Source organism: Hemicordylus capensis, chromosome 5 (genome assembly GCF_027244095.1).
Source record: "Hemicordylus capensis ecotype Gifberg chromosome 5, rHemCap1.1.pri, whole genome shotgun sequence".
Classification (NCBI taxonomy): Eukaryota; Metazoa; Chordata; class Lepidosauria; order Squamata; family Cordylidae; genus Hemicordylus; species Hemicordylus capensis.
Genome location: NC_069661.1, coordinates 224,377,420 through 224,394,751, shown reverse-complemented (window position 1 = coordinate 224,394,751; position 17,332 = coordinate 224,377,420). Strand labels below are relative to the sequence as shown.

The following is a 17,332-nucleotide window of genomic DNA, read 5'->3' as shown; positions in this document are numbered from 1 at the left end:
TGGCCGTCGCGTCACTTGAGGTGAAAGGTAGAGAGGTCAGGGAAAGAGAGTCGTTGGGCGGCTGCTGCTGCTGCCTTTGCCTGTTACCGTTAGAGCTGCAGCTTCCAAGCACCGGTGAGGAGGCGGAGGCGGCTGCCCGGTCGCGCTCTGCAGAGGGATGGCGCTGGAAGCGGCGTTGGCGGCGGTTCGAGCGCGCGACGGAGCTGAGCGCCTCCTGAGCCACTTCAACGAACAGGTAATGACGACGGAGCGCGGCTCACCCCGCCCCCCTTTCAACGACAACGCCCCCCATAAAGCGCCCTCTGCGCGCGGCGGGTCTCTCAGTATCACGCCCGTCCTCCTGCTCCTCCTCCGGCCACCAATGGTCCTGGCCAGTCCCCTCAGACCAACGGCACCGAATGGCATCGCCCGCCGGATCCATTGGGATGGGGGGGGCGGGGTTTCTTCGTTATTCGGTCTACCACCAGAAGCAACGGCTATAACATTTATATACTATTTTTTGACGAAAATGACCTCAAGCGGTTTGCACACTACATATACTGTACTACACGATACACTATAGTACTGTAATGATTCTCTGCCCGAAAAGGGGCTCGCAGTCTAAAAACGAAACCGAACAGAAGCCTTAAGGGAGACACTGGCCAACAGCCCCTCCTGGGCTCTGTAGGATCAATTGCTCTCCTCCTGCTAAATGTTGAATCACCCTTTAAAAGATGCCTCCACCCAGCATCAAACACTTCTCTGATGTCTTAAATATATTGGAACCCAGTATTTATTCATTCATCCGTTCAGTTTATATACCACCCTTCCTAAAGTGGTTCGAGGCAGTTTGCATTATTAAAATAAAGTAACACATAATAAAACAATGAAAAATTAAGAAAACCCAATTTAAACCAGATTAAAACTCATTAAAATTAAGAGTAGATAGTATTTATTTATTTTGTTTATATTCTGCCCTTCCTAAAGTGGCTCAGAACAGTTTACATTAATTTTTTTTTTAAAAAAACCTATTTATTTATTTATTTATTTAATACACATTTTAAGCCAGATTAAAACTCATTAGAATTAAAACTAGATATTTAAAGAAGGGCTAAAAAGATGGGTCTTTAGGCTCTCCTGAAAGTCTGCAAGGAAGATAATCCTCTTATATCCATGGGGAGTGTGTTCCACAACCTAGGAGTGACAACTGAGAAGGCCCAATCCCAGGTTGCCTCCAGATGAACTGGTGGCACCCAAAGAAGGACCCCTCCTGATGATCTTAATCAATGGTGGGGATCTTTAGAGAAAGGTGCTCTCTCAGGTAACATGGACCTAAGCTTTAAAGCTAATAACCAGCATTTTGTACTTTGCCCAGCAACATATTGGCATCCAGCAGATTTTTCCCAATCCCCCTGTTGGTATTATATGGTGCTTGGAATCCCCCCTGGGGTACTGCCTTGGCCATCCAGGCTGGTGTCCTCAGCATGCTTTCTAGAGACCAAGCCCTATTGAGCACAGTGTAAAACAGGCATAAGGTTGCACTGTCACTGTCCTTTTGTTTTAGTATGTAAATGCTGTAATGTTTTACACTAAAAATATTCCTTTTAGAATGGGGCTGTAGCTCAGTAGATGAGCACATGCTTTCCATGCAGAACATCTCAGGTTCAGCCCTTTGCATCTCCAGGTAGGCCTGGGAAAGAAAGACCCCTTTCTGAAACTCTGGATAATCACTGTCAGTCAGTGTAGAATAGATAGTACTGAGTAATATGGACCAGCGTTCTGACTTAATATAAGCTGGCTTTCTGTACGTATGTCTAAGTGGATACTCACCCCGCTACGCCTAATCAATCAGCCCTTTTCTCCTACTTCCTATATATATATATTTATTTTTTGGTAGTATTTCTTTATATGCTGGAAAATAATGTGCAGTTCTTACAAAAAGCATTCTTATTGTCAAATGCACTGTTTTGTATGACTGTGTTTCTGAGCATATCTCCTATATTTCTCCCCATCTCTCATCATCCGTTACCAACAATTTCTTTCTTTTTAATGGTCTTCTTCTGCACTCCTCCAGAACAGATCTTGATGCTTTAGTATAATGAACTCTTTTCTGATGAGATGCACAGGGGTGGTGGGAGAGATAATAGCCTTCTGCTTCTTTTACTGAGCCCCATTGAAGAAAATGCCTACATAACAAATTCAAGGGACTTTTAACAGAAATGTGTAGCAGTAGTTTATAGTTTTTTATGGATGAGAGTTGGCTGGATTCAGGGGTGTGTATTAATTAGACTGTGTCAAATGCAGAGGTTCTAGCCCAAGAAATGGTTTTTAAAATTAAGGTATTTTTAAAATGGTGAGTACTTGATGTCTCTGATCTTCCCACAGTGACATAGATGCTGGAAATTGGAGACTAGTGTTCCCTTAGTGTGAAGAATTGAAAGCAAAACACCTCATTTGCTAGATTAGACAGCTGTCTGTTTCTATTGTAGATTGGGCCATTAAGTGTCTATGGTCCTGACATAATGCTCTGCACAAGATTACCTTTGAAGCTTCAACTGGCCCGCAAGATGGTTGCCTAGTTACTGGTGGGTCTGCCATCAGTTCCCCTGGTCTGTGTTGCTTTCTAGAGTATTGCAAAAGTAATTAAAATGTCTAGTTGAAAGCAAGCTGTTTGGACTGTGGCTGAACTAAATATTTCTTGATAGGTGTACTCAGTATTATGTAGTTAGTGTCCAGGTTGTAGCTTATAGCAGGGCATATTGATACTTGTCTAGAGTAGTTCCACATGTTTATATAGAGATGAAATTATAAGGCTCCTCATGTTGTATTTGAAGATGTAATAACTCTTCCATTGCTGAAAGTAGGAATGATGTCCATTTACTCATTGGTTTGAGAGTGGACTATGAATATAATGCCGATACATCTTCTTAAGAATTCATAGGTGGTAATATACAGACTTTGTGTCAGTATCTTTGCTCTGTAATCACTAGGACCACAATCCATCACAGAACTGGGTGCTCTAAAGTCCATTGTCTAGATGGCCCTAGGCCAGGGCTGCTCAACTTTTGCCCCCCAGCTGTTTTTGGACTTCAGCTCCCATAATCTCTAGCTATTGGCCACTGTGGCTGGGGATTATGGAAGTGATAGTCCAAAAACACCGGGGGGGGGGGCAAAGTTGAGCAGGCCTGCCCTAAGCTAACTAGTAGGGCAAATGCTCCAGGGTACCCAACTGTAATGTCCTGTGTAACTTCTCTAGGGGCCCCTTCACGCATTAGTATTATTTGATTTATTTATATGCCACCTTTCAGGCCAAGGCTTCTCAAAGTGGTTTTATATACAGTTTAAGAGACAAAAACGATCAGGTTTCTGGTGGCATCTGCTAGTGGTTCTTAGACACTTGATGTGAATAGTACTAGGAAAATGATTCTCAAAAAAAACCTCACAGCAGATGATAGTTGTGAGGGGCAGGGCTTCTCCAGGCTGCAGATGTAATATTGACCTCTGGCTGCCATCTCTTCTTCTCCAGAGTGGCTCTAAGCAGCAGCAAGACTGGAGGGATGTGATGGCAACAGTCCTCTCCCCAGTCCAGGGGTGTGTGCTGCCAAGGCCTGATGTAAATAGCCCCCAGGAGAATGGTCCTCATTATGTATGTAAGATATTTGAAAACATGTGCATCATTGGAATGCACTCATCAGAGTGGGGGATAGGCTGTGACTCCCTGATAAGCATGCACTCTGTTGTAAACCTTTGTGTGTTGCTGTGTAATGTGTAGAAAGGCTTTAAGACAATGATATTCTGTCACCCTTTTCTCAGCCTTTACCCTCAGTGCTGCATAACATGCCGATTGCCAGTGCAGCATCCCACACTCACTTTGCAAACTCCTAAATTGGACATGCCTTCTATGATTAGCAACACAGAGAAGATGACTATTAATGGTGTACTCTAGACATTTATATAGTAAGGTATAACATTCAGTTGGACTGGCTGTCAGTCAGTCAAAATAAAAATGCACCACCCTTGGTTGTCCACTAATACTCTAGAAATATGTTTATATGATGCTGGGTTCAAATACCACAATTGTAGCATACAGCATGCATTAGGTGGCTTCTTGGCCCCCGGTTACCCTCAACTACGTAACATAAGGATTGCTTTTCTGGAGCAGACCAAGGTCTATCTATGCTAGTGTGCTGTCTCTAATAGTGGCTACCAGATACCTCTGGAAGTTCACAGAATGGGCATGGTGATGATGGCTGTTCCCCTTTGTTTGTTCCAGTATCTATTTCTCCAGATAATATTTCCTCCCAGCATGAAGTTTCCATTTAGGTCTGTCATTGGTCACTAATCATGATAACTATCCTCCATAATAAGTGTATTTAATTCTTTTAAAAGCCTAGAGGCTGTTCTCACAAGCAGCCAAGCCTGGGCTTGGCTGCCTGTGAGACTCACCGGGATCCACACAGATCTTGGTAGTGCTGTGGCACTAAACCCAGTGCTGAAGCCCATCTTTTAGCGGAGGTCAAGGGCGCAAATGTGTCTTTAACCCAGCTCCTGGGGTCGTGTGTCAGTGCTAGTTGCTTGCAGCTCACTCTGACACAGAGATGGGTGCCTAGAGCGCCCGTCCCCTGAGGGAATCCCCCAGTGCACTGCTTGCCACGTGGTGCCCTGTGGGATTCTTGGAGACTGGGACGAGTCCTGGCCTCTGTTTATCCACACTACTTGCGGCAGTGCTGATCATGTGCATGTGCGCCTTGCATGCTACAGGGGCTCAGAGTGGTCATCTGGGGGAAGGTAGGTTGAACCCTGCCTTCCCCACCGCCCTCACGTGCATGGGGTCCTGTGAATAGTCCCCTATGCTAGTGAACTTACCAGGCTCTTGTTAAGCACTCCTTTACTGATAGCACTGGATATCTGCTGATAATACTTTCTGAGCTCCAAAGTAAACTGCTGAGGGTATGCTTGCTTCAATGTAAAATAACTACCAGCAGTGAAGGATGGTTGCTAAGACACTAGAATGATGACTCATAATTAAAAAATGAAATTAATGAAGGCTTCAAATGCCTGTTCCAAATTGGGTGTTTACCATTTGACGCATGTGTTGGGGGGGAAAGAACAAGAAGCTAGCTTATTTCTGTTTCTGTTATAGCCAAATACTGAAGTGTAGATAGACTTGGGTTCTAAGTGATTTACAGTACAACTCTTTGCATGTTAATGAAAAAATCATATTGTATTCAGTGGGGTTTATTCCCAATTAAATGTGCATAAGATTGGATTTAAGTTTGCGTAGTGATGTAAAAGTTAGTTTATTTTATTCTTTATTTAAAATATTTCTCTACTGCCCAAAGCTTGCATCTCTGGACGATTTACAATTAAAAGTTGAAATAAAGTCTATTCTAACTCTGAAACCATATGTAAAACCTTATGTGAGAGAACTACTGATATGCATATTTTAAAAATTAAATCTTGTTTGTTCAGAATAGGACCACTTTCAAATTTGAACCTTCAGATGAAGAGAAAAGAAAGGTAAGCATGTTAATGTTGGCCTTCAAAGAGCGTGTGCATATTTTGGGGGTTTTTTTGCCTCATGATGCAGTACAGTGTACAGGACTCTTCTTACACAAGACATGTAGTTTGCTTCTCTGGCTCTAATTCTTCAGTAGAAATGCTAAGTTCTGTAGGGATTATTTTCATTTATTATTGGGATTTGATGCCTGCTCCATTATAAGAACTGATGTTTTGGATGTGGAAGGTAGTAAACATGTGAATTAATTTAGAGTTTGATCCTGGCTTGTCTGAACAAACTAACCAGAGTTCTCTGAGTTCAGATGATACATGGTTTAAAATCGAAAGTGGAAATGTTCTTTCTCCTCTGGTTCAGAAAAGAGGAAGCACACAAATCTGCGGTTTTTCCAGACTTGTCTGTAGTTATCTAAACCATGAACTTACCCACTGTTTATTATTAGGGATGTGCATGGAACTGGGCGGGGGTGGCTCGAGCGGGTGGGGGTGCCATTTTAAGGATGGGGAGGGTGCACTTACCCCTCACCCCGCTGGCGCTCGTTGCACGTAAAAGGCTTTGGTGCGGCAGTGTACCTCCCTGCCACCCCTTCCCACTCTTCGGCTGGAAGTACTGGGTGCGCATGTTGCACACGCATGTTGCGTGTTGCGCACCCAGTACTTCCAGCCACATCCCTATTTTTTAATTGCTTAAAGCTGGAGTGATTTTTTTATAAAAACAAAGAAAAAATGTAAATAGTGACTTTTCATAGGGCTGTGCACTCCTGCCCCATATGTTTGGGATCTAGCATCAGAGCAGTATGTACTAGCCTTGCATAAAGGTTTGGAGCAGTGGTGGGTGGGTGTTGCACATCTGATTTCTAAAAGCATGGATGACCAAATTGTGTGGGACATTTGCAGCATTGAAAGCAAGATCAGATAGACTTTGAAAGCTGCAAAACAATGGACAAGACAATAAGAATTGGATCTTATTTCTTCTCTCTTGTTGTCCTAGGTGGAAAGTAGTTGCATCTTCACTGATTTTAAATAACTAATTTATTGAAGATATTTTAGGTTGCTTTTCTATTAAAACATACACACAAAGGTGAGTGCAATAAAATAATAGTTAAAATAACAAATCCGTACAACATTAACTATAGCAGATTAAAATGGCAATAGAATAATAGTTTCTAAGAGACCTGGGAGAATAGAAAGGTCTTCACCTAGAGCCAGAAGGTCAATAACATAAGTGCCAGGCAAGCCTTTCTGAGGAAAGGATTCCACATCAAAGCACCCTGACCAAAAAGGCCCCATCCCCAGCTGTCACTCTTCTAACCTTTTTGAAGGCAGAGGCAACTGGAGGAGGGCCTCCAAAGATGCTCTCAGGGCACAGGTAGGGGTATGAAGGAGGAGACATTCTTTCACAGGTCAAGAAATGTTGGCTCTGTTCACCAGCCCAGACAACATTTTTTTACTAATTGTGCTGTGTTGGTATATTGCTCGTCAGGAACTTTCCCATTCATCAGGCTTAATTTTTCACTCATCACAGACAACTAGACTAGTGGATTTCCTGAGCCCTGCCCTTTCAGATACCTGTGTCCCAAACCGTTTACAGCTAAAAACAAAGCAATTGGACTTTGAATTTTGCTCAGAAGTGGACCCAAAGCCAATGCAACTGTTTAAGAACTAGCAGATTATGTTCCTGGTGACAGCTACCATTTATTTACTTACTTGCTTGCTTATTTATTATTTATTCAATTTCTATATTGCCGTACCAAAAATGGCTCAGGGTGGTTTACACAGAGAAATAAATAAGATGGATCCCTGTCCCCAAAGGGTTCACAGTCTAAAAAGAAACGTAGACACCAGCAACAGTCACTGGAGGTACTGTGCTGCGGGTGGATAGGGCCAGTTACTCTCCCCTGCTAAATAAAAGAGAATCACCACATTAAAAGGTGCCTCTTTGCCCAGTTAGCAGAGGGCAAGTTAGTTTTTAGGAGGTATATTCTGAAGTCACTGCCACTTCTGGGCAGTCTTCAAAGGTAGCTTGACATACAACATGTTATGGTAGTCAGTCCTAGAAAGTACAGTGTCATTAGTGACATTAGAAGCTGCCAGTCCATTGGTCCATCGAGCTCAGTATTGTCTACACTGGCAGCAGCTCTCCAAGGTTTCAAGCAGGAGACTTTCCCAGCTCTTCCTGGAGATGCCAGGGATTGGATCTGGGAGTTTCTGCATGCAAACTAGATGCCATGGCTCCATCCCCCTAAACAAGGGTTTAATCCTATCTGGATAACTGTGGCTAGATTATTTATTCAAGAAAGGAGGAAAAAAGGTAAAAGGAACTCCATGCTACAGAAGCCGCTTGGGACTCAGATGACAGTGCCGGATCTTGGGTACTCTCTGAACCTGATTCTTTAGGGGAAGTGCAACCCCATTCAGAACAGGCTGAATACGATCTCCCTGAACAGATGAGCCACCAATCCACAGCAACTCATGACTTTTGGTCCTTTTCCAGATTTACTTTTTTGTGTCAACTGTTTCAATACACATATCTGCATTAATGTTGAATTGATCTTATGGAATGATCTATTGAGCTATCTTACTCTGATCCAAGTAGTCTGATTATTGTGTCCATGTTAGTATATTTGTTTGCAAACACCTGTTGGCATCATCTGTGAAATGGCCACCATTTGTCACAATAGCATCCCCCCCCCCCCCGCTTTAACTGAATTATGATAAAACTATGACTTGGCAGAATGATATGTAGATAACCTGCTTTCCAAATTGGTCCATGTATACTATATCCCTGCTTGGCAAATGGTCCTCTTTGTTCACCTCATGACTGCCAGGGATTTTGTATTATGCCCCAAGTGTCTTGGTTGGCTTTGTCCCCTTTTAGGACATCAAGATGTTGGGTCACAATGATGGTGTTGTAAATGCAAGGCAATAGAACATAACTTGAAGCCCCTTCCTGTGGGGACAGTATAGTGCAGATAATGTGGGTGGAAACTGCAGGCAGGTTTGTAAGTAATACTTGTCTATAAAATTCACACAGTCTTCCACAAAAGCGTTGGAACTGATGCAGGAACCTTTTCAGCACTGCTAGCATGTGATTATTGTTGCTTAATAAATTAGACCTTTAGCTGTTCTCGGGAGTCTGGGATTCCTCCCCCACCCCATCACCACCACCACCTTAGGTAGGCTGAGTCATCAGTTGCAGTGTAACCTGGGACATCCCAGGAGTTCATGCTTCAGAAAAATCCACACGCTGCTGGATTTCTTCTAACTATAATAAGAACTTGTTGGATACTTAATAGCTAGGCAGACTTTAATTTTCCAGGCCTGATTGCTTTGGGATTAAGGTGGGAAAGTGAAAGTAATTGGAAGAATAAATACTGACATAAATTCTGACTTCCTGAGAATTGAAATAGCTTAGAATGATACAGGTGCAAGGTATATACTTCACTCACTAAGAGTATTTATCTGAAACTTAATAAGGGCAGCTCAAATTCTGCTGCTGTTAAATCCTTAATTGCTGACTAGCAGCAGCCAGCAAAAATTATTTGGCATCATTCATTTTTGTTGGTACTGAAATTCCATTTGATTCCTAGCTGCTTGGCAAAAGCTTTAATTCCTCCCCACCCTTGTTATCTTTACCATTATCATAGCTTGTCAACATAAAACCCTGGGGTACGTATGTGGTAAGGAAAAAGCTTAATATAGATTATTCTTTTTTAAGGCGGGGGGGAACTGTTGCTGGCTTAATTTAACCCTTTAAAATTTTACTCACTGGCCACAGGTAGCAGATATGAATTAGCTAGTTATAGAAGGCTGGACACCATATGACCTGCCCTCCTGTGTCTCATAATAAGAACAGCCCTGCTGGATCAGGCCCAAGGCCTGTTTAGACCAGCATCCTGTTTCCCACAGTGGCCCACTAGATACCTCTGAGAAGCCCACAAGCAAGAGGTGAGGGCATGCTCTCTCTCTTGCTGTTGCTCCAATTCAACTACTATTCAGAGGCATCTTGCCTCTGAAGCTGAAGGTGGACTATTGCCACCAGACTAGTAGCTATAGATAGACCTGTCCTCCATGGTTCTGTCCAAGCCCCTTTTAAAGCCATCAAAGCTAGTAGCCATCACCACATCCTGTGGCAGAGAATTCCACAGATTAGTGTGCTGTGCTGTGTGAAAAAGTACTGCCTTTTGTTGGCCCTACATTTCCTGCCATTCAGTTTCTTTGATTGACCCCTCATTCTAGTGTTGTGAGAGAGGGAGAAACATTTCTCTCTGTCCACCCTCTCTACTCCATGCATAATTTTATACACCTTGATCATCTCTCCCCATAGTCGCCTCTTTTCTGAACTAAGGAGCCCCAGTTGCAGTATCCTTGCCTCATAAGGAAGGTGCTCCAGGCCCCTGATCATCTTGGTTGCCCTCTTCTACACCTTTTCCAGTTCTATAATGTCCTTCTTAAGATACAATTACCAGAACTGCACGCAGTACTCCAATAGTGGCCGCACCATTGATATGTATATGGGCATCATAATATTAGCATTTTTATTTTCAGTCCCCTTCCTAATGATCTGTCGCATGGAATTTGTCTTTTTCACTGAGTCGACACTTTCAACGAGCTGTCTACCACAACCTCTCTCTTGGTCAGTCACAGACAGCTCAGACCCAGTCAGTGTATATGTTGATTTGGGCGGTGGCGGGGTTGCCCAAATATGCATCACTTTTACTTGCTCACATTGAACCCCAGTTGCCATTTGTCACCCACTCACATGTAGCCAACATCCTTTTTCTTTTTCCTAGTCAGCCTTGGCCAGCTGACTTGGGATGGGAGCGGATGGGAGCACAGGATACAAACTTCTTAAGTAGTTGGATTCCATAATAGTCCAAATCCAATCAATCCAAATCCAATAGTCCAAATCCAATCAATCCAAATCGCCAACATACAGCTTAAAGTGTAAGGCTACAGCTTGCATGGCACAGCAAAGTAATTTGGTAGTCTGTGTAGGCTGGATAGGATATTGTTTTTCCCTTGCCCCTTACAATTTATGTTCAACTTAGCTACAAGCAGCCTGAGAACAGCACCGCAGTTAAGAGTTTAGCTAGTCTCTTGTTGATGACAACTTGTTCTGTACCCTAAACAGGCAATAATAGGCATGATATTGGCCCTTGCAAGAGTTTGAATGAATTAGAGCAACAAGGGAAGAAGGCGGGCGGGAAAGCTGCTTATTTATGGACTGCTTTATTCCTGAAGTTCCCATTGCCTTGATTGTAATCATTCTGCCCAATGAAAGGCTGCAGAACTAGATTGAGTTCAATAAATTAAAAACATGCCTATCTCATGAGCCCCCTATGGAGGGCTTAATTAAAATCAAGAGAGGATTTAAAACTGAGAAGGCCTTGGGTCAAAAGACATAATGAACTACAAAATCTTGAAGCTAGGCCAGGAGAAGGTGGTGTGACATTATGCCAATTATCATTTGTTTGGGAGACTAGGGACATCATGTACTTTGGCAAATAATCCCCAGTGAGACCAAACTACTAGGTACTGCCAGCAGTCCTGTGCAATGTATATGAGACACACACACACACCACACCAGGTTGGTAATTTTATCGGTTTATTTTGCTTCACTATTCTCTGCATAATTCCTAACTTTACAAATTTCTGTAGAAAAGAAGTACAGAATTATGGCTTGAATGCATCACCACATTGCAGTACATAAGAATAAGAGTCTCAGAGTTCAGTTAGAGCTTCATAATTTGAGTAGCCAGATAAAATATTTAACAATTTATTGAGACCTGCTTTTGGGTGCCTGCCTCACAACATCATAGGAACTTATTCTGCATGTTTTTAATTATCTGAAGCATCAGAAGAAAGGTGTTCAGAGTAGACAAGTATGCTCAAAGGCCCACATGATGACCACTAATTTCCATAGATGAAACACACTGCTCCCCTTTCAGCTAAGCAGTTATAAGCCCAACACTAATTATTGTCTATTGAGGGAAATGTAACAAGCAAATGATGGAAAATTTAGTCTGTGCTGCTGACAATATTTTGGGGAGCTTTTTCTTTTTCTTTTCTTGTCTCTTCTTTTCTTTTCTTTCTGGGTTTTTTATTTTTATTTTTATTTTTATTTTTATTTTTTTGAGACTTATTGCATAAGGAACACAGAGTGCTTAAATTTGTTAGTGGCTAGTCTAAAGTACACCTTAAGTGGCACAGTGGAGGAATGCTTGACTAACAAGCAGAAGGTTGTCAGTTCGAATCCCCGCTGGTATGCCTCTATCGAGCAGCAGCGATATAGGAAGATGCTGAAAGGCATCATCTCATACTGCATGGGAGGAGGCAATGGTGAACCCCTCCTGTATTCTACCAAAGAAAACCACAGGGCTCTGTGGGCACCAGGAGTCGAAATCGACTTAAAGGCACACTTTACCTTTTCCTTTAGTCCAAATTAGCAGCAACCCTGTACAGCTTCAGGGGTTCCTTGACATCTAATATGGCCCTAAACCTGGCGTGCACATAAAAGCTAGATAGCTTTATATGTTAAAGGAGGCAGCTAATAAATAGTTCCAGATAGGTGATTGCAGTTATATATAAAGTATATTTGGTGTGTGTGTGTCTGTCTTTATAAACACTGAATTCTTGTGATCCTCATGTCCAGAAATATATTTAGATTATTTGTGTGACACAACTGGACAAGTCACTGCATTTGATGTTCTAGGTATTTGGGAAACTGACAACTGATGTACGAGTAAAAAGCTGACATGCTTCTTTGCTATTCAGTCAATAAATGGCTTGAAGCAGTGAGGCATCTATTTCTTGTGGGTTTAATTTTTATTTGTTTGCTCTTTTTTGAAAACCTAATAAATCATGTAGAGCACACAATAAGCTACATATTTTGAAGAGTGTTGATGCCTTATTATAAACCTCTCTCTGTGTGTGCGCACATGCATGTGTGGTACATTCTATATCATAACCTCTGCTTTCTTCTCCTCCCCCACCCCCCTCCCCGGATGCTCAGCAACTTTGTGAAGGAATATTACATCTGCTGGACAAAGATATAAAAACATCCTGTAGAGTCACTTGCCTGGAAGCTCTTCGCATTCTCTCAAGAGACAAGAAAGTTTTAGTTCCTGTAACAACAAAAGAAAACTTGCAAATCTTGATGAAGCTGGCAAAACTGGACACCATGGAAGATCCTTTGGAGGATGTCGCTGATTTCCCTGTCATAGTGGAAGCTTTAAAATGCCTTTGTAACATTGTTTTCAACAGTCCAGCTGCACAGAAACTCAGTCTGGAACTGAACCTGGCAGCTATGCTTTGCAATCTCCTGAAAAAGTGCAAGGATCAACAATTTGTCGAAGACATTAAATGCTTTGATTTACGCCTCCTCTTCCTCCTTTCCCTTCTGCACACAGATATTAGGTCACAGTTGCGTTATGATCTTCAGGGATTGCCACTGTTGACTCAGGCCTTGGAAAGTGCATTTAGCATAAGATGGACAGATAAATATATCACAGCTGATGACCAAGAAATGTCACCTTTGTCACTACAAGAGACGGATTGTGCTATTGAAGCCCTGAAAGCTCTCTTTAATGTAACACTCGACAGCTGGAATGTACACAGTGAGGTAAGGCCTGTGCTGACATATCCTGACTAGATTTATTTCTCTGCTAGAGATTGTCTGTTGGGATTACTTTGATACTTTCAGTTGAGATTACTTTCAGCTGTAGCAGAAGTCAAGACGACCCATACTAACAGTTCCCTGGTGCAATACTGCATGAGTTTCAAAAGGAGGTGACCCGTGCAACTTGAATTGAACTTAGAGGAGTGTCTTGAGAAACGGTACTGGGCCACCTGGTTTCTGGAATCGCACTCAAGTACAGGGCAGTAGAATCTATCCTGCATCTAAAGTTGTTTCAAAATACCTTAAGTTGTGTGGAAGAATCACTTTTTCTTTTCTGTTCACATTCTTTGATCTGGCATTGGGGTATAGATTTTATTTAATATAATAAAATAGATCTGTTGGTGGAAAGGACTCTGTCTTAAGCAGTAGGTTGAGTCCTTCTTACCCACCATGCCCTCTCCTTCAGCAAATTCAATAATGGGCAACATCCCATCCTGCTGGCTACTTCACATGGCATTCTTGTACTTCTGTCCAGGGTGGAGAGAGTGTACACGCTTGTCTTTTCTCCCAGAAACAAACTGGGTAATGCAAACATATCTTAAGGTGCATTTTCACCTATATTCTCAGTTTATTTCCACACTTCATCTTGGTAGCTGTGGATTTGCTAAAGTGAATAGGAGTGGTTTACTCCCTAGAGCAGAGTTAGGCAACCTTGGCTCTCCAGCTTTGTTGAACTACAACAGGTGCTGGGGGACTACTGCTCGGCTCCGTGACCATTGGCATGTGGGGTCCTGCAGGGTTTGGACTTGTCCCCCATGCTGTTTAACATCTACATGAAACCGCTGGGAGAGGTCATCCGGGGACTTGAACTGAGTTGTCAGTAATATGCAGATGACACTCAGATCTATCTCTCCTTGTCACCTGATCCTAGGGAGGCGGTGGATGTCCTGAATCGGGGGCTGGAGGCCGTGATGGGTTGGATGTGGGCTAATAAACTGAAATTGAATCCAGACAAGGCAGAGGTAATGTTGGTCAGTAGGAGAGCCAATCGGGATGAGGAGATTTTACCGGTTCTGGATTGGGTTGCACTCCCCTTGAAGAAACAAGTACACAGCTTGGGGGTATTACTGGACCCGGCTCTGCTTTTGGAAGCTCAGGTGGAGGCGGTGGCCAGGGGTGCCTTTGCACGGCTTCGGCTGGTGCGCCAGCTGCGTCCCTTTCTCGAGAAGGCAGATCTGGCCACAGTTACCCATGCCTTAGTTACGTCAAGGCTGGATTACTGTAACGTGCTCTACATGGGGCTGCCCTTGAAGAACATCCGGAAACTGTAGCTAGTGAAAAATACGGCAGCTAGGGTTTTATCTGGAGCTGCCCGTTGGGAGCACATCACACCCATTTTGAAAGAGCTACACTGGCTACCAGTTTGTTTCCGGGTCCAATTCAAGGTGCTGGTTTTAACTTTTAAAGCCCTAAATGGTTTGGGCCCGGGATACCTGAGGCACCGCCTGCTCCCAAGGGTTGCTGCCTGCTTGACAAGATCATCTGAGGGGGCTGTGCTCCGGGTGCCGACAGTGAGGCTCGATTGTTGTGTACGCGGGACAGGGCCTTCTCTGTTGCTGCCCCCAGACTCTGGAATGCTCTCCCGGTGGCTATTCGCTCCTCAGTTTCCATCACAGCTTTCAGAAAAAATGTAAAATCTTGGCTTTTTGCCCAGGCATTTATTTGATTCTCTGCTGCTGCTCTTTATAATCTTTATTGCTTTTATGCTTTTTGTTTTAAATTTTTAAATCAGATTTGTTTAATATTTTTCCCCCACTTAATATTTTAATTGTGTCTTTTTTACCATCTTGTGTTAAAAATTTTTTGCTGTAAACCGCCTTGGGATTGCTTTAATGAAAGGCGGTATATAAATTTAACAATAAATAAATAAAAATAAATAAACTTCCATCATTCCCAGCCACAATAAATTGTAGTTAAACAACAGCTGGAGAGCTGTGGATGCCTACCCCTGCTCTAGTGCATTGGCAGAGCAAGCAGTACAGAAGAGGAGTACTTTAATGCTGGAGAAACTACTACTACTAGATGGGGAAGTGCAAATACTCTTTATACAACTATTTCCTATCAAGCCATTGTTGTGCAAAAATTTCCAGAAACGTTCCCTGTAGCTACTTGTTAAATACATAAAACAAATTATTAATCTAAATGTAAACAGTATCCTAAGTACAGTTGGTGAAAGATTTAGGTGTTAGAAACATAATTCATAATGGGTAAATTACAGAGATCTAGAGAAATTCGATTTTTAATGAAGAAAATATAATTCAGTCTTGCTTTTTACAGAAAGTGGTAAGAATTTCTCTGGAGCATATTATAGTGCTACTAAAGCTAGTAATGCTGAGCATATTCTTCTCATTCTAGCCCTTAATATACTTCTAGTGAAGCCTGGAGTGCTAAAATACAATGGACTATTTAGGTCAATCCTATGCCCTAAAGAGCTTTGTTTTCAAAAGAAGAAAAGTGTGTGCGTGCGCGTGTGTGTTAGGGATGTGTTGAATCACAATTCGGTTGCCGAATCGCAGGTCACATCCCTTTAAAACTGAGGGCTTACTTTAAAGTGGAGGAGGAGCTGGTCCATACCTGCTCCTCCTCCTCCTCCGCTCGCCTTCATCCCGACGCTCCCCCCAGCTATTCCCCAGCTGCCCCTGTGCAACACTGGTGCACACATGGCCTCCGTGCATCCTGACCATACAAATGGTGTCATGCATGCACAGAAGCCATGTGTGTGCTGGCGCCGCACAGGGGCAGCTGGGGGATGCCCTACTGGTGCACGGGCATAGCTGGGGGGAGCGTTGGAATGACGGCAGTGGAGCAGGTATGGACCTGTTCTCCTCCGCTTTAAAGGGGCTGTGTAAACCCCCTGTTTTAAAGGGATGTGCCCTGCAATTGGTATGAATTTGGTGTTTGCATGTTCTTCACAATCTTGCTTAGGCTCTTAACAGGGAGGAGAGCATGGATGTTTGAGCAGGTGTGGTAGGGAACTGGACACTGATTTATGAATAAATTTCCAGGGAACATAGGAAGTTGGGCAGAGTAGCTTGGATGGGGAAATGCTTTGACTTCTCACTAGTAGTGAAAGATATTGTGGAATGTGGAAATTATCGACCAAGAACTACCGTTATTCAGCTGTGCAGAATTAGCACTTGGTACAGTCCAGGAAGGACTTGCCATTTCAGCCTGCAGGTGGAGAAATTGAGTGTTTTGAATGTCAGCTTGGATAAATAGGAGGAGAAATGGTTTCCCTGCAATGGGGGGTTTCCACTTCTGAGACCGCAGCATCCTATAAAGGCAGTGTTACATAGTGAAGACAATCAGTAGTCGAAACAAATATATGTACTGTATGTACACAAGAAAAATGAAAGAGTGGCATTTTGAGTGGCCTTATCTGCAAATCATTTAAGCCTGAATATTTTCCCAGGGCAAACTAGCAGAACTCTGCCTTGCAGCCACGGCCAGAACTCATCCCAGAAGCAAGGTCCAAGGCAAATTGTTACATGATGTTTCTGGAACTGAGAGCAAAGCAATCTAAGGCAGGAAATTTAGGCAGTCTGGTGACTGCTTGCTTTTTAAGCACAGGGAAACTGGTTGGGTTGATGGGGATGGGGTCATAGCTGCTTTGCATGAATCCATCTAGGGGTCATAGCTGCTACCATGACCCCAGGTAGAACATCTGCTTTGCATGTTAAAGTGTCCAGGTTCAATCCCTGGCATCTTCAGGTAGGGCTAGGAAAGACCTGCCTAAAACCTTGTAGACCCACTGCAAAAAGTCAGCATAGGTAATATTGAGCTAGATGGGCCAATGGACTGACTCAGTATAAAGCAGCTTCCTATGTTCCAAAGCACAGCAACTAGAGAGAGTCCTAGGAGGCAGACAAGGATAGATGGATTGACACACCATCCTGGAACCCTAAATCAAAGAACATTGCCAAGGTAAAGCTTGCCTAGACTTCTAAGAAGGCTTATGAATTAGTCCCAGCAGCAAATGAGGCTGCAGACAGCTTGCAAGAAACAGTAAGTGATGCACATTCACAGAAAGATGAGGCAAGTCCAGTCCAGAGACTTGATCCTGACAAATGTAAATAGAGGTTTTTGCGTTTAAATCTTGCCTGTCCTGAAAAAGGCAAGACTGGTATCGTCTCACATAAGCAATGATGATTCTTG

General features: G+C 43.0%; 1 protein-coding gene across 5 annotated transcripts in view; it reads left to right on the top strand.

Annotated features, from left to right (window-relative positions):
• Positions 1–8: 8 nt before the first annotated feature.
• RIC8B (RIC8 guanine nucleotide exchange factor B) overlaps positions 9–17,332 on the top strand; it is a 52,042-nt gene continuing 34,718 nt past the window's right edge. Inside the window, exons 1-4 of one of the 5 annotated variants that reach the window (XM_053252079.1) lie at positions 149–235; positions 5,452–5,499; positions 6,488–6,577; positions 12,512–13,120. In XM_053252079.1, coding sequence (XP_053108054.1) covers positions 12,656–13,120 — 465 coding nt within the window. In that variant the 5' untranslated portion in view covers positions 149–235; positions 5,452–5,499; positions 6,488–6,577; positions 12,512–12,655. Of the gene's footprint in view, positions 236–439; positions 1,301–5,451; positions 5,500–6,487; positions 6,578–12,511; positions 13,121–17,332 lie in introns of those variants that run through there. The other 4 variants (XM_053252080.1, XM_053252077.1, XM_053252081.1 and 1 more) reach the window with 4 other exon arrangements.